Source organism: Puma concolor, chromosome D1 (genome assembly GCF_028749965.1).
Source record: "Puma concolor isolate L17-30 chromosome D1, mPumCon1.1.hap2, whole genome shotgun sequence".
In the NCBI taxonomy this organism is placed as follows: domain Eukaryota; kingdom Metazoa; phylum Chordata; class Mammalia; order Carnivora; family Felidae; genus Puma; species Puma concolor.
In genome coordinates this window covers 49,966,417-49,987,861 of record NC_141676.1, presented here as the reverse complement: position 1 = coordinate 49,987,861, position 21,445 = coordinate 49,966,417, and the positions used below count along the sequence as shown (strand labels likewise).

The following is a 21,445-nucleotide window of genomic DNA, read 5'->3' as shown; positions in this document are numbered from 1 at the left end:
AAAACACAAAGGGACTAAAAGATTCAAGAACATTAAGAAAGCAGATTTCAGGGTAAATCTAATGAGCCATTTTGTCAATTCAGAATCATTTGAAATTCTGAAATTCTCCTTTGTTCCTCCTTTCCCCCTAAAAACAGAGTATACTGAAATAAAGAACATTAAAGTGAAAAAAGGAAGAACCAAAGAACCCACCACCTAGAGGGACACAAATATGAAAAACCTACTGGTCAAAAAAGGTACAAGAAAGTTAGAAGGTCAAAGGGTACAAAATGCCACTGTAGAGACATATGTAAGAGCCACCAGAAAGCTTCGGGTATTCTCAATTTTGTTTTGTTTTTACCTTCAGTCGTACTGGAAATGAAAGGGCTGGCACCATCCCTGGCTTTAGAAGCCTGTATGTACTGGCATAATGCTATATGATAAATGAAATAACAGAGTATTACAATAAAGCAATGTTATTCAAACTTTTTTGACCATGACTCCAGTATGAAACAAGCTTCACATCATGGAGCAATAAATACATACATGATGCGTGCATATAAATTTGTCTAAAACAAATTTCGCAAAATAATACTTACCTTACTTTGTGGGATGCACTCTCATAATTTCTACTCTATATCATTAAAACCAAATATACTAATTGCAGACCTACTAACACAATTCATGGTTTGAAAAAACATTACAATACAGCATAATAAGATGAAGCGCTCAACAGATATAAAATTACTATAAAGTCACTGGTACTTTATCCAAAAGTATCCTGTCCCAAATACTGCTTTTCCAAAGGAGTTAAGGAGTAGGGGGCAAATTAAATGCACCTAAATATTTCAAATAAATAAATTTAGTAGGACTCATGGAAAAATAAGTGGAAAACATGATCAAAAACAATTCAACTGAATTCTATACCTGTTTATTGAGTAATTATGTCATACAAGGGCCCGAGGTACTGTGGGAGATAGCAATGAACCAAATCAAGTACCCATCCTCAGGACCTTATACTCTTAACTGTATAGGAAAAAGAACATACACAAATAACCACTTCAGAGAGGTTACTGTCTGGCAGCCTCCAGATTTTTAGTCTATGTGGTCCAACCATTCAGAGCACGCTTGTAGAGGACCCTGTTTACATGTTCTAGTTGATAATATAAATTCTATTCCAACTACAGTTTTTCTAAGTTGGTTTGGAACACAAAGGACCTGGTGATTAAGGAAGACATATTGTCCACAAACACAGGGCTGGGATAAATGTAAAGTCAGATAGTCCTTCACTCTAAATCGTCCCAGAGGCATCTCAAGTTTCTAAAGAATTTATAACAATTCTGAAGTGCCTGTTCCAGAAATTAATAATGATTCCAGTCAGAAAGTTATCACTTTTATAACTAAAACCTTCACTTCCACTTTCTCTCAGGTTTTGTCCATCATCAGAAGTCCACTTATTCATAATTTTCAACTTCTGACAAGACTCAACCTTCCTTCTATTAATAAAGCCAGTAGAGCAATTTCAATACTTCCCATTTCCTGATCCTTCTTCCAAACTTAGTTTTCTGAAGCTCTTCTCCAGCAAATTTCATCTCTCAAAATACATCTGGTAATCTTCACTAAAGAAGAGTGGCAAAATCAGCAGGCAGCTGGTAACAGGGGTAGTAACAAAGCCCTATAGCTATATACAGCTAATCTCAAGCTTTCGGTAATACCTGCGAAGAGCCCACCATGGCAAGCCTGCACTTACTGTACAAAAAAATTAAACAGCAAGCAGCTGACATAATGATCTTGTCTATAGTCTGAGAGTCTCAGAATGTTTATTTAAACTATATTCAGTTCTAAGAAGATAACTATGTCTTTCTTCCAAGCTTCATTACTTTTAGTTGTCAGTTTGCTCATTTCTTCCTTACTAGGCCAGAAAATCCCCTCACTAAAAACCACAAAATATTTTAACATAAACAGGAATCAGGGCAGTTACCACTGTCCCTAATGAAAGCCTTTAGAGAAAGATATTTTTCTAAGATGGCTGTGCCCCTTAAGACATGATGAACATTCAAAAGATGGAACAGGGGACTATTTTAAACAGCAGAGAGATGAAGCCAGAGGTAAAAATGATGAGCTGACCTGGAGTACAAAGAGGAGGAAGAAGCTAAGAATCACAAGGAGAAATGGTCTTCAGATCCTCTGTCCCCATCACCTCTCTACCTCCTGCCCCTTCTTCAAACAAGCTAAGTAAAAATTTCTTATTAAAGAGTCAGGTTCTGAGTAAAGGCACCAAAGAGAGTGCCAATCTTAGACATAAGTCTTTCTGTGTATTAGACTGGACCAGTATCAGGAACCTAGTGTTTTCACTGCAGGGGGAAAGGGGATGTATAAAGAGGTATGAGAACCCTGAGATCAAATTATGTTTATTAAAGAATCCTATGAAGAGCATTAGAAAAGTCGCAGGGTAAAAGGATTCACAAACCTAAGATATTTTTATTAAAACAATTCAGTCTTTCATAATATAGTGAGGGATGAGTTTTGAGAATAAGTGGCAGGGACTTAATGCCACAGAAACACCTACATACCCCACCTCCTGAGACCTGTACATATGTCACAGGTCCCTTAAATCCTCAATTATTCAGACCTTTGGAAATTCAAACAATATTAGGAATAAGATATCACAACCACAACCGTCCTATTGTCCTGAAACCGTAACTACTTATTTGCCCAACACATACAGAGTCCACAAATGTCAGCAATTCTGGATACCAAGAACTAAGGCCCATTTCTAACAGCAACTTAAAAATTAGTCAACTAGGTATAGATTTATCTTTGTGAATCTGTCCCTGGGGAAGTACAATTCAAATAAATCATAACAGATTTTTTTTTTAATTTTTTTTTTTTCTTTTCAACGTTTTTATTTATTTTTGGGACAGAGAGAGACAGAGCATGAACGGGGGAGGGGCAGAGAGAGAGGGAGACACAGAATCGGAAACAGGCTCCAGGCTCCGAGCCATCAGCCCAGAGCCTGACGCGGGGCTCGAACTCACGGACTGCGAGATCGTGACCTGGCTGAAGTCGGACGCTCAACCGACTGCGCCACCCAGGCGCCCCCAACAGATTTTTTTTTTTAAGACTGCACGCCTTACAAGGACTTCTATTAGGTTCTTTGTTTACTTGTTCTGCTTTGACCAAGTCAGAAACAAACTGACATTTGTATTGCTATTAGCCTGTTGGTACTAGGTTGATTTGAATAACCCTAAATGTAGGATGCTTACAAATGAGAAGCTTCAAAGGAGCCCCTAAACTCTGAAATTATTTACAGAATTTTGTATGAAAATATGTGCATTCTTCTCAAGAGAAAACACAATTTTCATCAGATTCTCAAAGGGTTCCATGACCCAAAAAAATCAGAAACCACAGCTCCAAGTGTTTCTATTTTGGGCAGGAAACATTTGACCACTTACAGATTAACCTAAATGGGTAGGTTTACATACAGTCTAAAATAAAATATATTCACTACTAAATAACTGCTTTCTGGGTTGATGTTGACTCAAAACAGGACATTATTTTCTCCTTTTTTATCATAAGAAGACTATGGATGCAAATTTCTCTCTTTAAATATACACATATATGTGAACAAGTTAAAAAAATATTATCCTCAAAACTTCTGTCTGAAGTCATCTGAAAAATCATCAGAAAATGTCCACCAAGTTTCAATCTGTGGGGAAAGCAACAGTTTTGAAATGGTAGAGCAGATATAAAAAGGCATGTCCCAAACAACAACGTGAGAAAGACCCAATACAGTCAAATCTCCATCTGGTTTATGTTAAATTACACAAAACTTCTCCAGAACACAGTGTTAGCTTAAATTCAAGCAAAACAAAAGTAACCATCAGTTCCTAGGAAAGTGTCTACAGGACACATTTGTTATACCTACATCTTGGATTAATATACCAAATAAAAGGAGTATTTCAATTTCTAAACCTAACAGTAATCAGAGTTGACATACACTTAAGAAACTTTCCATAAAATTTGAAGTCTAAAAAAAAAAGAGAAAACAGAGCAAGAGCTAAGGGCATTTTTGTATCTCATCCCTTAAAAGAGATGGGAAGGATAATACAAATATCTGTGAAACTACAACTGAAAAAAAGATGACTCTGTCAACAGAATAATTAATATCTAGCATGATGGAGGTTCTGCTTCCAGTCATAGAAGAGTAGCTCCTATGAGACCAAATCTCTTGCAGATAACTATGAATTCTAGACAGAAAATAAAAAAAAACAACTACTTGAAGATACTAGGGAACAAAAGGCAGGCAGATCATGAGGGAAAGAGAGGGTCAAAATTTGGAAGAAGGTAATGACACCAAGTGTCCCTTCTTATAGCTTTTGGCTGGGCAGGTCCCAGTCTGTGCCATGAAAGATGGCTAAAATTCAGATAAAAATTCACAGTCTTACTAGCTTCACAAACCAGAAGACAAACTGTAAGGCAACCAACACAGATAAGTGAGGGAGGGAAATTCCAAAGAGAACCCGAAAAAGGTGCCTCAAACTCTGTGTATAAATTCTGCTGAAATCTCTGGCTAATCCCCAAACTATGCATGCATGGAACAGACCTCAGGCAAGTTAGGGCTAAAAGAACTGAACTGAGATTTAAACTGCCATTCACTGCAGGGGACAAAACAAACAAAATTCAGTGTTCTTTGGAGGAAGGTAATGGAATCCAGACTGTCTACAACATGTCATACTCAATAACAAGGACAAAACCCAACGAAACTATTCAGCATATAAAGAAATAGAAAAAAAAAAAAAAAAAAAAAAAGAAAGAAAGAAAGAAAGAAAGAAGGAAAGAAAGAAGAAAAATTGACCCATTCTCAAAAGAAGAGTCAGTCAACAGGAACTGATCCTGACTTGATCCAAATACTGGGATTAACAGACAAGGATTTGAAAACAGCTATGATCATAATAAATGAACAAATAGTAGATCTCAACAGCAAAAATAGACTATAATTCAGAAGATGGGCTTAACAATCTGCTGATTGGGAATGCAGAAGAGTTAGTGAACTTAAAAAGAGCAAAAAAAGTATCCAATCTGAAAAACAAAGAGAAAAAAAGATTAAGGAGAAAAGGAGAGTGGGGGAGAGGACCCCAGAGATCTCTGGGGCAACAAGCCTGATATACATATAATTGAAGCCCCGGAAAAAAAGGAGAGCAAATGAGGTTTTAAAAGAAGTTTTTTTAATTGAAGAAATAATAATAAAAAATTTCCCAAATTGGGTAAAAGACACAGATTTACAGATTCAAAAAGCTCAATGGATTCTAAGCAGGATACATACCAAGAAAATAAAAACTGTACATCACAAACTTTAAAAAAAAGGAAGAAAGAAAGAAAGAAAGAAAGAAAGAAAGAAAGAAAGAAAGAAAGAAAGAAAGAAAGAGAAAGAAAGAAGAAAACTATTAAGGAGAAAATCTTGAAAGGAGACAGAGAAAAATGATACATTAAGGAAAAGAAATGATTGAAATTACCATGGCTTTCTTACCAGAAACAATAGAGATCAGAAGACCTGGAACACCATCATACAAGTACTGAAACAAACAAATAAAAACCTGTCAACCCAGGGGCGCCTGGGTGGCGCAGTCGGTTAAGCGTCCGACTTCAGCCAGGTCACGATCTCGCGGTCCGTGAGTTCGAGCCCCGCGTCGGGCTCTGGGCTGATGGCTCGGAGCCTGGAGCCTGTTTCCGATTCTGTGTCTCCCTCTCTCTCTGCCCCTCCCCCGTTCATGCTCTGTCTCTCTCTGTCCCAAAAATAAATAAACGTTGAAAAAAAAAAAATTTAAAAAAAAAAAAAAACCTGTCAACCCAGAATTCTATTAGCAGAAAAAAATCTTTCAAAAATGAAGGAAAAATCAAAACATTTTCAAGTAAAACAAAACTAAGAGAATTCACTGCTACCATGCAGTGTACTGCTACAAGAAAAGCCCATCCCAGTAAGTTATATACTATATGATTCCACATACATAACATTTTGAAATTACATTTTAGAAATGAAGAACACATTGGTGATTGCCAAAGGTCAGAAATGGGGAGTAGGGGGTGTCTATAAAAGGGCAACCCACAAGAATCCTTGTGGTGATGGAATTATTCTGTGTCTTGAGTACAGTAATGTCAATATCCTGGTTGTGAGAGCATCCAATAGCATTGCAAGATGTTACTACTTGGTAGAGGGTAGAGAGTCGTCTCTGTATTATTTCTTACAACTGCATATGAATCTAAAATTACCTCAAAAAAAAGTTTAATGTCTTTAAAAACTACATTCTTTAATTTAAAAAAAAATTTTTACGGGTGCCTGGGTGGCTTAGTCAGTCCGACTTCGGCTCAGGTCATGATCTCCTGATTCGTGGGTTCGGGCCCCATGTTGGTCTCTGTGCTGACAGCTCTGAGCCTAGAGCCTGCTTCAGATTCTGTCTCCCTCTCTTTCTGCCCCTCCCCTGATCGCACTCTGTCTCTGTCTTTCAACAAGAAATAAATGTTAAAAAAAATTTCAAAAAAAAAATTCTCTTAGGGACGCTTGAGTGGCTGAGTTGGTTAAACACCCGACTTCAGCTCAGGTCATGATCTCATGGTTTGTGGGTTCAAGCCCCACGTCAGGCTCTGTGCTGACAGTTGGGAGTCTTGAGCCTACTTCGGTCTGTCTGTCTCTGTCTCCGTCTCTCTCTCTGCCCTCCCCCGCTTGCGCTCCCTCTCTCTCTCTCTCTCATAAAATAAAAAAACTTTTAATGATTTTAACAACCTGTCAAGGTTTTAAAGCAGAGGCTTCAAGCAATACAATTCAAGCATTCAAAGGTATACCTTGGACTGAGCTCTTCAAAGACAGCTGAACTCTATCTTTCCCTTCAGGCCCAAAACAGAAGTGTCACATGGGCTGCCTCATCTCACCACATCCACACCAATCCTATAAGGTCTAATTCACATTATCTACAGCAAGAGTAGTAGAATTTTTTTCCTCTGGGAATGGATACAACCAGGTTATTATGCCTTCATTTGCATACTGGCATTCTGGGATGTCCTAAAACTGATCATTTTGGTGACAATGGTGACCAATTCAGGGCCACTCGTGCTATAAAGTTTACTTCCTGCACTAAAAGATGTCACTATATTTTTCCTGTTAGAAACATTTCTAAAACAGACTGCCCATGAAAATTGTATTACTACCAACCTACACTTGGTTTCTTGTGCATGCTGAAAAACCAGCTTGTGTTTCACCTTTAATTCACTTGCTGCCTCAGCATTCTCCTTATCTTCCAGATAATTTTCTGAACCCCTGTAAATCAGAAATCGTTTCCTGCCATCTTTGACTGATGGGACACAGTGCAGTAAGAGAAGGGAATGCAAATTTCTACCTAAACAAAAATTAACATTGCTATTCCTTTTAGATGGCCATTTATTACTATCAGCACTTTTTAAATGGAGATAGCTTAAAAAACACAGTAAGGGGGCGCCTGGGTGGCTCAGTCTGTTAAGCATCTGACTTTTGATTTTGGCTCAGGTCATGATCTCACGATTTGGGAGATTGAGCCCTGTGCTGAGCCCTGCATTGAGCTCTGTGCTGAGCATGGAGCCTGCTTGGGATTATCTCTCTCCCCTTCTCTCTTTGCCCCTCCTCCGCTCACCTGCATGCATTCTTTTTCTCTCTCAAAATAAATAAATAAACATTTTTAAAAAACACAGTAAGACTAGGTATGTTTTGGTAGCTACAGAAAACCATTTAACACTATACTCATCGCTCTCCCTCACGTCTTCTACATATGAAATTGAGGCAAATTTACAGCTTCTGCAGCAGAAAGAGGGTAACTGCTCCTTGAAGAGACAGGCTGTACCCTGGCCCACATGACCAGGTGACTTGTGCTCAAGAGTCAGACATTTACAAATACCCAAAATGCAGGGAGTGAGCTGCCCCCCACTTTGGACACACCACAAGGCCTCTTCTAAGGCAATAACCCAGAAAAGCTGCTCACCAGACTTTTCAATAAAAGCAACAGAAACCATCTGTTACCCCTTTGTGTTCCCCTTGAGGTACATTTGTTCACTTTCTTTCTCAACATATTTTCTTTGTCAGATAACTTTCGATTTAGGTATACAGCCATTACTTTTTTTGATGCTTTACCTCCTGCTTGACATCTTCCAGGCACCATACCTAGTCCAACTCCTGCATCTAATATTTCTAAAATGGCTGAACTTCTCAGGTACCCAGTTTTTTTTTTTTTTTAGTTTATTTCTTTATTTTGAGAGAAAAAGAGAGAGAGAGAGAGAGAGAGAGAGAGAGAACAGGGGAGGGGCAGAGAGAGAGGGAAACACAGAATCCCAAGCAGGATCCCAAGCAGGCTCCATGCTCAGCACAGAGCCCAAAGCAGGGCTTGAACTGTGAGATTATGACGAGCCAAAATCAAGAGTCAGTTACCCAACCAACTGAGCCACCTAGGAGCCCCTGATGTACCCAGTTTTAACAAGAGTCTGAGGTTTAAAAAACAAAAAACAAAAAAAACAAGAGTCAGAGGTTTGAGAACCGATCCAGACAGGACTGCTCCAAACAACAGGTAGGACAAAACTTTGGTAACAAGGTGTCAAGTATAGGCATTGCCTCCCTTTTAGCCCAGCCAAAAACCCTACAGGGCACACATCCATTGGGCTAACATCTGTAACTTAGATAATCTGTTCTGTTTTGTATGGGAAGCAACAAGCTATCAAATTCATGGTCTTTCAGAGCAGTCTAACCAACCCCTCTTGTGAGCTGGATATACATATACTGTACTGAATTACATACAGTACATACTATACTGAATTACTAAAATAGAGTAAGAACTCCCAGAGGCTATACATATGCTATAGGCACTTTTCTCTAAAAGCTAGCCCCTCCAGTAAAACAGGCTTAGGCAAACCCAGTGAACTGGGATCTCTAAGTAAGAAATGGCAAAGGACAAATATGAGCAATCTTCATGCTCTCCTTAACACCAAACTGTAAACTAATCAGCCTAAATTAACTGTAAGCAACAACCCAGAACGCAGGAGACAGAGTTAAGATCCCACCTTGGCTACTCACTAGTTGTGTGACCTAAACAATTTACTGAGTCTTGTGGGTCTCACTTTCCTCACCTAAAAGATAAAGAAGTAGAGGACGATCTATAAAGGTTTTCCTAGCTTCATCATTTCATGACTTAATGACTGTTGGGCCTCAAGTCTGACCCAGCATGGAAATTGTCCCCTTTGAATTATGAGAAGGCATGCTTTAGTTCTCCCTCTGCTGCCTCTCTCCCCAAAACCCCATGAGAACAACATAAGGGTAGGGGTCAGGGTGGCATAGCCACAGAATGAAAATGAAGGTGAGAGCAGCAAAATTTTAGAAGCTGAAAAGGAGATGGATGAGTGGTTCCTGACAACAGACTAGAGAAAGCTAAGATATAATACAACCTCCAAAAAGCTCAGGAACTTGTAGCATCAGGCACTTATGGAAGTAGGGATAAAAATGGAACTAAAAACAGAAGGACTGGTTGAAAGTCTATTGAAGATGGCATCAGCTCATGAAGATATAAATTGTTTTAGAACTGTAAAATGGAACATTATTCAGCCATTAAAAAGAATGAAGTACTGTTAGATGCTACAATACAAATGAACCTTGAAAACATTATGTTAAGTGAAAGAAGTCAGACACAAAATGCTACATATTGTATTACTCTATTTATATGACATATTCAGAATAGCCATACATAGAAACAGAAAGTGGCTGCCAGGGGACTAATTGCTAATAGGTGTGCAGTTTGTTTGGGATGACAGAAATGTTCTAGAACTAGATAGTGGTGATGGCTGCAAAACACAGTGAGTAAACTAAAAACCATTGAAGTGTACATTTTAAGATGGTTTATTTATGTTACATGAATTATATCTCAATTTTTTAAAATAAAAGAACTAGACCCCACCTTACTCCCATACTACTCCCACAAGGGATAAATGAAATGAGTGAGGTCTCAGTCAAAATGGGTGATGGTGGTCACAGGTACAGACTTCCAGTCATGAAATATATTTGGGCGCTCCGGTATTCGGTGCATAGACATTTATAATTGTTAGCTCTTCCTGATGGATAGACCCTGTCACTATTATATAATGTCCTTCTTCATCTCTTGTTACAGCCTTTAATTTAAAGTCTAGTTTGTCTGATATAAGGATGGCTACTCCAGCTTTCTTTTGGCTTCCAGTAGCATGATAAATAGATCTCCATCCCCTCACTCTCAATCTAAAGGTGTCCTCAGGTCTAATGAGTCTCTTGTAGACAGCAAATAGATGGGTCTTGTTTTTTTATCCATTCTGATACCCTATGTCTTTTGGTTGGCGCATTTAGTCCATTTACATTCAGTGTTATTATAGAAAGATATGGGTTTAGAGTCATTGTGATGTCTGTATGTTTTATGCTTGTAGTGATGTCTCTGGTACTTTGTCTCACAGGGTCCCCCTTAGGATCTCTTGGAGGGCTGGTTTAGTGGTGACAAATTCCTTCAGTTTTTGTTTGTTTGGGAAGACCTTTATCTCTCCTTCTATTCTAAATGACAGACTTGCTGGATAAAGGATTCTCGGCTGCATATTTTTTCTGTCTAGCACACTGAAAATCTCGTGCCAATTCTTTCTGGCCTGCCAAGTTTCAAAAGAGAGATCAGTCACGAGTCTTATTGGTCTCCCTTTATATGTGAGGGCACGTTTACCCCTTGCTGCTTTCAGAATTTTCTCTTTATCCTTGTATTTTGCCAGTTTCACTATGATATGTCGTGCAGAAGATCGATTCAAGTTACGTCTGAAGGGAGTTCTCTGTGCCTCTTGGATTTCAATGCCTTTTTCCTTCCCCACTTCAGGGAAGTACTCAGCTATTATTTCTTCAAGTACCCCTTCAGCACCTTTCCCTCTCTCTTCCTCCTCTGGGATACCAATTATGCGTAGATTATTTCTTTTTAGTGTATCACTTAGTTCTCTAATTTTCCCCTCATACTCCTGGATTTTTTTTATCTCTCTTTTTCTCAGCTTCCTCTTTTTCCATAACTTTTATCTTCTAGTTCACCTATTCTCTCCTCTGCCTCTTCAATCCGAGCCGTGGTGGTTTCCATTTTGTTATGCATTTCGTTTAAAGTGTTTTTCAGCTCCTCGTGACTGTTCTTAGTCCCTTGATCTCTGTAGCAAGAGATTCTCTGCTGTCAGCTATACTGTTTTCAAGCCCAGCGATTAATTTTATGACTATTATTCTAAATTCACTTTCTGTTATATTATTTAAATCCTTTTTGATCAGCTCATTAGCTGTTGTTATTTCCTGGAGATTCTTCTGAGGGGAATTCTTCCGCTTGGTCATTTTGGATAGTCCCTGGCGTGGTGAGGACCTGCAGGGCACTTCCCCTGTGCTGTGGTGTATAACTGGAGTTGGTGGGCGGGGCCGCCGTCAGACCTGATGTCTGCCCCCAGCCCACTGCTGGGGCCACAGTCAGACTGGTGTGTGCCTTCTCTTCCCCTCTCCTAGGGGCAGGATTCACTGTGGGGTGGGGTGGCCCGTCTGGGCTACTTGCACACTGCCAGGCTTGTGATGCTGGGGATCTGGCGTCTTAGCTGGGGTGGGTAGGCAAGGTGCACAGGGGCAGGAGGGGCAGGCTTAGCTTGCTTCTCCTTAGGTGATCCACTTCAGGAGGGGCCCTGTGGCAGCAGGAGGGAGTCAGATCCGCTGCCGGAGGTTTGGCTCCGCAGAAGCGCAGAGTTGGGTGTTTGCGCGGAGCCAGCAAGTTCCCTGGCAGGAACTGGTTCTCTTTGGGATTTTGGCTGGGGGATGGGCGGGGGAAATGGCGCCGGCGAGCGCCTTTGTTCCCCACCAAACTGAGCTCTGTCGTCCGGGGGCTCAGCAGCTCTCCTTCCCTTTGTCCTCCAGCCTTCCCGCTTTCTGAGCAGAGCTGTTAACTTATGACCTCCCAGACGCTAAGTCGCGCTTGCTGTCGGAACACAGTCCGTCAGGCCCCTCCGCTTTTTGCAAGCCAGACTCGGGGGCTCTGCTTGGCCGGCGAGCCGCCCCTCCGCCCCGGCTCCCTCCCGCCAGTCCGTGGAGCGCGCACCGCCTCGCCGCCCTTCCTACCCTCTTCCGTGGGCCTCTCGTCTGCGCTTGGCTCCGGCGACTCCGTTCTGCTAATCCTCTGGCGGTTTTCTGGGTTATTTAGGCAGGTGTAGGTGGAATCTAAGTGATCAGCAGGACGCGCGGTGAGCCCAGCGTCCTCCTACGCCGCCATCTTCCTTACTCCCCCAGTCATGAAATAAATAAGTCCTGGGGCTGTAGTGTACAGCATGGTCACTATAGTTAACAATACGATATTGTATATTTGAAAGTTGCTAAGAGAGTAGACCTTACAAGTTCTTATCACAAGAAAAAAAAAAATGTAACTATGTGGTGACAGATGTTAACCAAACTTACTGTGATAATCATTTGCCATATATGTACATATATCAAAAATCGTTATGTTGTACACCTAAAACTAATACAATATTATATGTCAATTATATATCAATTGAAAAATAAAAACAAATTTTAAAGAATGGGTATCTATACTTGGGATTATAGTCGAGGCATTAAGCATCAACATCTGGGAAACCACGGGCACAGCTGAGAGCAAGGGTATCATTCTAAAAACAGAAAAATAAGAAAAATCTTACATACTGAATGTTGAGACTTCCCAGTGCTCTTCCACTATTTGGCTCTCACAAAGTTGACAACTAGAATTACTCCCTTGAGGCAGAGATTTAGAGGAACGTTTTATGTGAATCTGACGAGCCCAAGAAAAAAGACCAAGAGATACTCAATCTACAGGGAAGAAACTATGCAGCCAGATCATTCTATAGTGAACCTCAGTAACCAATGCCCCACTATTATAAACATCAAGCTTCCAATCAGCTTCTTAGTGCATTATTCTTAAGTGTAAATGGATAGCCAGAGAATCATGAGATATATGGGGAAAGGCTCTAAGATTAAAGAAAGACACCTCTTGCCAATCAATCAATGCAACTTTGAGAAAATAGAAAATTATGCAGAAAAAAAAAGCTTCAAAAATTACTATCTGGGGCACGTGGGTGGCTCAATCTGTTATGCATCCAACTTCAGCTCAGGTCATGATCTAAAGGCTCATGGGTTCAAGCTCTGCATTGGGCTCTGTGCCGACAGCTCAGAGCCTGGAGCCTGCTTTGGATTCTGTGTCTCCATCTATCTCTGCCCCTCCACTGCTCTAGCGCTCTATCTCTCTCAAAAAAACAAAATAAACATTAAAAAAAAAAAAAAAAAAAGGACTATCTTCGGGCCTAGAAGCAACAACTCCCGAGTGACAAGCACAGCTAGCACCCAGATCTTGGTTTCTAATACTATTCACCAATAAAAAGAACCAGGATTGCTTAAACAAATGGTTCGTTCTTTAACTGGAGCAGGAAATACATGGGAGGAGCCTGGAGTATTTTGGAGTGCCAAAAAGCAAGGAAGTACTCAAAAAAACCCATGGTGATGAGGACACATCAAAGAGCCAACTAAAAGATTCCCACTGGCCAAATCTAGGATAATCTGACCAAAACAAACACACTGAATTATAACCCAAAGTATAAAATAAATATCCATGAATCCATACTAATATCAATAAATGATTAAATAAGTAAATAGAGGGGCGCCTGGGTGGCGCAGTCGGTTAAGCGTCCAACTTCAGCCAGGTCACGATCTCGCGGTCCGTGAGTTCGAGCCCCGCGTCAGGCTCTGGGCTGATGGCTCAGAGCCTGGAGCCTGTTTCCCATTCTGTGTCTCCCTCTCTCTCTGCCCCTCCCCCGTTCATGCTCTGTCTCTCTCTATCCCAAAAATAAATAAACGTTGAAAAAAAAAATTAAAAAAAAAAATAAGTAAATAGAGGGACAATAGACAAATTTCCTATACAGAAGAACACCAAACAATTTACATAGATACTCTGATCTCAAAAAGGTGGAAAATAACTCCCTTAAGTATGGGCTGCTCATAGGAAAAAAAGAGTAACTTTATATTGGAGAAACCTGACAAACACTACCAGATGATCAAGATTAAAATCAACAGCGATGTTGGGGGCACCTGGGTGGCTCAGTCAGTTAAGCATCCAACTTCGGCTCGGGTCATGATCTCACAATTGGTGAGTTTGAGTCCAGCATCAGGCTCTGTGCTGACAGCTAGGAGCCTGGAACCTGCATCAGATTCCGTGTCTCCCACTCTCTCTGCCCCTCCCCGGCTCATGCGCGCGCTCTCTCTCTCTCTCTCTCTCTCTCAAAAATACATAAACATTAAAAAAAAAATTAAACATTAACAGTGATGTCATGTTGCTAATATGCATGTATTCTTGATGTAATATGATGAGAATGGCACTTTACCTCTGTAGTCTTCATCTCAAAAAAACCATAGCCTCAATCTAATCATGAGAAAAACATCACACATACCCTGATCGACATTCTACAAATCTGCTAACCAATATTCTTCAAAATTGCCAAAGTCATCAAAAAGAAGGAAAGTCTAAGAAAGTGTACTACTAAAGGAGTGTAAGGAGGCATAACAACTCATCACAATGCGGTATCTTGAATGGAATCCTGGAACAGAAAGAAAGAGTATTATGCAAAAAACTAAGAAAATCTGAATAAAGTATGTATGGAGTCAGTCCAAGAAGTCTACTATCCAAATAGGACTACTCCATAAAGAGAAAAGAGAGAAAATAAAAGGGAAGATATTATCAATAATTCAACAAAACTTCTCCAGAAATAAAGGGCATGAATTCCCAAAATGAAAGTGGTCTCCAAAGATCTAACACAGTAAATGAAAACAGACTCACACTTCAGTAAGTAATAACAATAATAATAATAATGTATCAAAAGTGGTTCATTATCTGTGACAAATGTACCATCTACTGTAAGATGTGATTACTAGGGGAAACTGGGTGTGGGAGTGTATGGGAACTCCCTGTACTATCTTCACAACTTTTCTGTAAAACTGAAACCATTCTAAAATTAAAATGTTACTGAAAAGGTTTTAAAAATTATATCCCATATAAACAAAATGTCCAGAATAAGCAAATCCATAGAGACAGAAGGTAGAGTTGTAGTTGCCTGCAATGGGGGGCTATAGAGTAACTTTATGGTATGTAAACTATATCTCAATAAAATTGTGTAAAATAAAAAGACAACAATAAGTTTATGGAAATTAAAGAGGTGCTCTGCCAAAACTAGAATCAACCAGGGAAGATGTACATACAGGATGCAGGAAGCTGGATCTATCACAAGAGAGTGGCAAAGGATAACTCCAAGATAAAGTAAAGGAACATCCCAAGCTGTTCACTGTGCAACAGGCCTAGAGAGCCAATATATCAAACAACCCAGGTTGATGGAGCTAGGGCAAGAATCCATAGCTTGTATCAGATTCTCAAAGAGATTTTTGAACCAAAACTTCCATAAACCACTGCTTTAAAGGTATCCATAATAAGTCCCACCCAAAGGACAAACTACAAGACTCCTATTTTCTTTCTTTTTTAAAAAAAAATGTTTATTGGGGGGGGGGGTGCGGGGGAGGGGGAGGCAGAGAGAAAGAGGAAGGACAGAGGATCCAAAGCAGGCAGAGAGCCAGATGCAGGGCTCAAACTCACAAACCACAAGATCATGACCTGAGCCAAGGTCAGATGCTTAACCGACTGAGCCACCCAGGCACCCCAAGACTCCTATTAAAAAAACAACAAACAAAGAAAAAAACAAGAATCTTTCAGATACTGCAAATCTCAAAGAGAAGAAATGTAGAGAGTAATGAAGCAGATCAACACAGTTTTCCTGATTGCATATCATCAGGTAGGAATTTTAAAAAAGAAAGGAAATAGAGGCACAGTTAAAGCCTAGTGAATATGACTCCAGATGAAACGTGATACCTTATTCTACAGAGCTTATAAAATCCTGAAGTGAGAGGTGGTTTTTTTTATAATTTATGTCCTACCTACCTCAAAAAATAAGACATATAAGAAAAACTATACGAAAAATTTTAAATCACAACATTTTTAAAGCAAAGAAACATGTTCGTAAGCACCTATGGCATAACTTAAAAATTGCAAATGACAGCTTTCTTGAAATATATATTTTTAAGAAATTCAACACAGAAAAAATTATACAAATGAATACACAAAATATTAAATGTTGTTACATGACTTCTGAAAAGTAGAAGTATGTGTGACTGCTATTTTTTCCTTATACTTTTCTGTATTTTCTGAACTTCCTACTATGAACATGTATAATCTCTATGATAAAGAGATGACACTAAAAAATATAACTAATTTTTTTTTTATGAGAGACAGAGTGAGCAGGGGAAGGGCAGAGAGAATCCTAAGTAGGATCCATGCCCAGCACAGAGCCTGATTTCACAACTATGAGATCATGACATGACCTGAGCCGAAATTAGAGTCAGATGCCCATATATATATATAGGTATATACATGTATATATATGTATATACATATATATATGTATATACATATATAAATACATGTATACATATATAGAAACCACTTTCACAAATATTATTTCATTAAGATTCATTACAACCCTAAAAGAGATTTTACAGATAAGTAAACTGGCTCAGAGATAATAAATCACCCAACAAGTAGGACACAAAATGGGATTAGAAACCTCTCCAGACACCCTTGTCTAATACTCTTTTCACCTACTACTCTAATATTCTTTTCACCTACTACACCAGAGTGGGTATCTCTTAGAACTTTAGAATTTAAAGGAGTTAAGAAGTACAGTTTTGGTGTAAGGAATACTCTAAGAGTATAGATGACGTAATCTTCATCAAGAAGTCTAAAAACTATAAAATCACAAATTCTCTACTGTAATACAGAGTAGTATACTCAACCCACAGGTCATGAGAGGCTTCCTCCCTAACTAAAATCAACCCAAAATCTCCTGGATCCTTTCACTGCACCAAGCAATATCAATCTCTAAGCTGCCCTACTCTCTGGCAGTTAGGACCCTCTAGCAGATGGCCCCTCAGAGCCTTTCCTTGCTCCTGGAATGGCAGAGATCCAGGAAGAGTAACAAATGAGGCTAAAATGGTAGGAGGTGGAGAGTGGAGAATGGGGGAGGAGACAACCTGCCAGTAAGAGAGCTTACTGAAACAACAACAACAAAAAAAAAAAAAAAAAAAGAGAGAGAGAGAGCGCGCTTACTGAGAGGAAAACACAGACATGAGGCTAGAGCCTTCTATCAGTCCTTGGAAGAAAACTAAGACTAAAAGCCACCACTGTTGTCAAAGCTTTAGGTGAAAAGCCACCACAGCTTCTTAGAAAGAGTCTGAAGAGCAAACTATGTCAATTCTTTCTCTCCACCTTCTCAATGTCCAGCATCTTCTCTCTCAAGCTCTCTTGTCTGTACAAACTCTGAAAATGAATCAGTTCCACTTAGATCAACAACTGTACAAACACAGAACCCCCTTTTTCTGGAAAATCAGTAGGTCTACTAAATGCTAAGCTGAGGATCCTAGCAGAATGACTAACAGAGTAGCAATTTTCCTGCAACTGAGTTATTAATTAGGCAACAGAGACAGCGAATAGTCTTCAAGCTCTTGAAGCTATTTCAGTCAAATACCATCATCTCTCCATTTCCCCCCACTATTCTTTTTTCATACTATCTATCTGATACATCCTTGTTGGCTTTATTTGTTCACTCTAGCCTCCATTACTATCCTCTGAATGGCATATTTCTAGCCAAACAGGATGACTCCATAGTGCCTAAACATGCCCAGCAGTTCCTTGTTCATCTACCTTTTACCCATCTCCATTCATATCCTACCCATATCCTCTAGGTCTAAGTCCTTCCTATCCTTCAAAACTGTATTCAAATGTCACCTTTATTATGCAGCTTTCCCTGATCACTGCCAACATATGCAACTGTTCTCCCTATTTAAATGGCAGTATTGTACCAAACTATGAATTCACTAAAGGCAAGATTACAGTTAATTCATTTCCATCCTTCAACTGGTTTCCAATGAAAGCTCAATTCTTTTGAACAGAACAAATTATTCTTTTTTTCCAGCCTGTTAATATGCCTTAAAACTTTGGTATGGGAGTCAGAGAATCAAACATTGAAAAAGGTTCAAACCAACAAAACGACACCTTTGACAGAAGCTCAACCAAACTAGCATGACATCATAAAAGCTTAAAAAAAAAAAATCCATGCCCTTTAATCTGCTGCTATATCCCACCAAAAAGGAACCAGAAAAAAACCTAGCACCCACTAACGTAGCACCCCAATAACACTTTTTTAAAAAAGCAATTTCTCAGGGCACCTGGGTGGCTCAGTTGGTTAAGAGTCAGACTCTTGGTTTCTGCTCAGATAATGAACTCACGGTTCCATGAGTTCAAGCCCTGCATCGGGCTCTGTGCTGACAGCTAGGAGCCTGCTTGAGATTTCTCTCTCTCTCTCTCTCTCTCTCTCTCTCTCTCTCTCTCTCTCTCTCGGCCCCTCCGCCACTCGTGCTGTCTCTCTCTCAAAATAAATAAGTAAACTTTTAAAAAAACTTTTGAAAAAGCAATTTCTCATAGTAGAGCTATTTACAAGAAAAAGAAGAGCAAATGTATAACAAGAGCAAAGTGTAATACATCAACACAATGGAATACAATCCAACCATTAAAACAATCCACAGGGGCGCCTGGGTGGCGCAGTCGGTTAAGCGTCCGACTTCAACCAGGTCACGATCTCGCGGTCCGGGAGTTCGAGCCCCGCGTCAGGCTCTGGGCTGATGGCTCAGAGACTGGAGCCTGTTTCCGATTCTGTGTCTCCCTCTCTCTCTCTCTGCTCCTCCCCCGTTCATGCTATGTCTCTCTCTGTCCCAAAAATAAATAAATGTTGAAAAAAAAAAAATTAAAAAAAAAAAAAAAAAACAATCCACAGAGTAAAAGAAAGAAAATGAAAAACATTTATTAATTACAGCTGAGTTAAGAAATCTGGCTACAGGGGCACCTGGGTGGTTCAGTCAGTTGAGCATCTGACTCTTGATTTCAGCTTGGGTCATGATCCCAGGGTCATGGTATCGAGCCCACTTCGGGCTCCATGCTGAGTGTAAAACCTACCTGGCATTCTCTCTCTCTTCCCCTGCCCCTCCCCCTCTTGCACTCTTTCTCTCTCTCTAAAAAGAAGAAAAAAAAATCTAAATATAAACAAGGTTGATCAAAAATTTTAAAGCCAATGGCTCCCACCTAGAGGTCCAAAAGGAAATAGTAAGGATGGGGGGGTATCATTTTTAATATTTCAAAAAGCTGTATTGGAATATATGTGAAAATATTACATAAACTAACTAAAAGGTCAAATTTCTTTGCCTTTGGCTAGAAGTATATTAATCCCAAGTTGTACTTCTAAATAGCACAAGGCAATCAGAAATTGTAACTGCCAGAGTGCCTGGGTGGCTCAGTTGGTTAAGCGTCCCACTTCAGCTCAGGTCATGATCTCAAGTTCATGAGTTCAGCCCCACATGGGGCTCTCTGCCGTCAGCACAGAGCTCTCTTTGGATCCTCTGTCCCCCAGCTCTCTCTCTCCCCCTCCCCTGCTCATGCTAGCGCGCATGCACGCGCTCTCTCTCTCAAAAATAAAAATAAACATGAAAAAAAGTTATAACTACCAATAATATATCTGATTGAGAATTTTTAAAAATCTAATTGTAATTTTATAAACACAGAGGGGTTTTTAGAGGACAAAACCTTCTTCTAACTTTTTATTATGAAAAGTACGATGAATTACCATGTATCCATCACTTGGTTTCAACAATGATCAATGCATGTCCAAATATACTTTACATCTATACTCCCTCATACCAAATTATTTTAAAGCAAATCTAGACATATCATTTTATCTATATTTAATCATGTGTCTCTAAAAGACCTTTTTTCCTTTTAAGATAACCATAATATGATGATGAATACATTAATGCCAAATCTCTAGTCAGTGTTGAAATTTCCTTGGTTATCTCATACATGTTTGAAACTAGCTTAAAAAAAAAAAATCACTGAATAGGGGTGCCTGGGTGGCTGAGTCAGCTCAGCGTCTGACTCTCAATTTTGGCTCAGGTCATCATCTCACAGTTCGTAAGTTCGAGCCCCACATCAGGCTCTGTGCTGACAGTGTGACGCCTGCTTGGATGAAGCCTGCTTGGGATTCTGTCTCCCGCTCTGTCTCTCCCCCACTTGCTCTCTATCTCTCTCTCAAAATAAAAATAAACTTAAAAAAAATCACTGAATGGATATAAAGAAAAATACTGTATCATGGTCTTTAATAGAAAAAAAATTGTTTACAGGAATTTTTTTTTATAAAGCTAAGAGCATGAGGAGAAAAAGTCAATTTCCCTACATAAACAAACCACAAACAAATTAAAGAAACTCTAGATCTGGGATAAAATAAGAGAATAGGGATGGTTAGAAGTAGACATGATTTTCAAAATATTTAACTATCAGTACAGTGTGGGCACCAACCAATGAGAACAAACGCTAGCCATACACATATGGTATATAGTCTAGATATCAACCCTAGATAGAGCCCTGACTAAAGAACGAGAAGAGAAGCCTGAAGAACGTGTTTCCCATACTGAAATTCAACCCTACCTGCAGTGGAACAATAAGCTACAACCACATCAGTCACAACCTAAATTATCCCAAGGTCTTGATAAATACATCTTCTTGGCACAGCTATTAACTGCTGGATCACTATAGATGCAACTATTTATCCTTGAATCTATCATTTAAACTAGGCAAAGAAAGAATTCTCTTAAGCAAATAGCATGGTAAAGTGGAAAAAGGTCTTGATTCTAGCATAACCTAGACCATCGGCTGCCTGTCTCTAAAAGTTAAAACCATAATATCTGGCAATGATAACTAGGAATGTTAATACATTTCAATCTACTGCTTGTAGGTCACAGCTTTTCTGATAAGTTCTTTTAGCTTGCTAAAGAATGTAAAAGATAGTCCTGTGTGCTTATTTAGAATCCTTTTATAAACACGGGGTATCCCGTGACCATTTTAAAGTAAACCTAAAACAACATACTTGAAGGAAGGGAATGAGAGAGCTACTGAAGGGAAGTAAGAAAGAAAGCCTGGAATTCATCCTGGTTCAATACCATCAATTGAGCCTTATGCAAATCTTCTCTTCCTAGGCTCCAATTTCTCCACCTTCCATAAGGCACCTCCTGCCAACTTTCCAGTCTTACCTCCTACCTACCCCCTCTTTCCCTCTATAGATATTATCCACACCAACTCACTTGTAGTTCCTAAAATTTGGCATGCTTTATCATGTCTTCATTCTTTTGTAGATGCTGTTCTCTGCCTAGAATAACCTTCAAACCCTTCTTTGCCTGACTGGCCAATCTACATTTATTCAAGTGACTGCTATCAAAATCTAA

At 39.5% G+C, this 21,445-nt stretch overlaps 1 protein-coding gene across 5 annotated transcripts in view; it reads right to left on the bottom strand.

Annotated features, from left to right (window-relative positions):
• The window catches only part of DENND5A (DENN domain containing 5A), a 123,715-nt gene that overhangs the window by 81,353 nt on the left and 20,917 nt on the right, over positions 1-21,445 (bottom strand). For 3 of the 5 annotated variants that reach the window (XM_086678024.1, XM_086678025.1, XM_025929003.2), the window contains exon 2: positions 341-412. The exons of the other annotated variants lie outside the window; for them this stretch is intronic. In XM_086678024.1, coding sequence (XP_086534150.1) covers positions 341-412 — 72 coding nt within the window. The remainder of the gene's footprint in view (positions 1-340; positions 413-21,445) is intronic. 5 annotated transcript variants of the gene reach the window in all.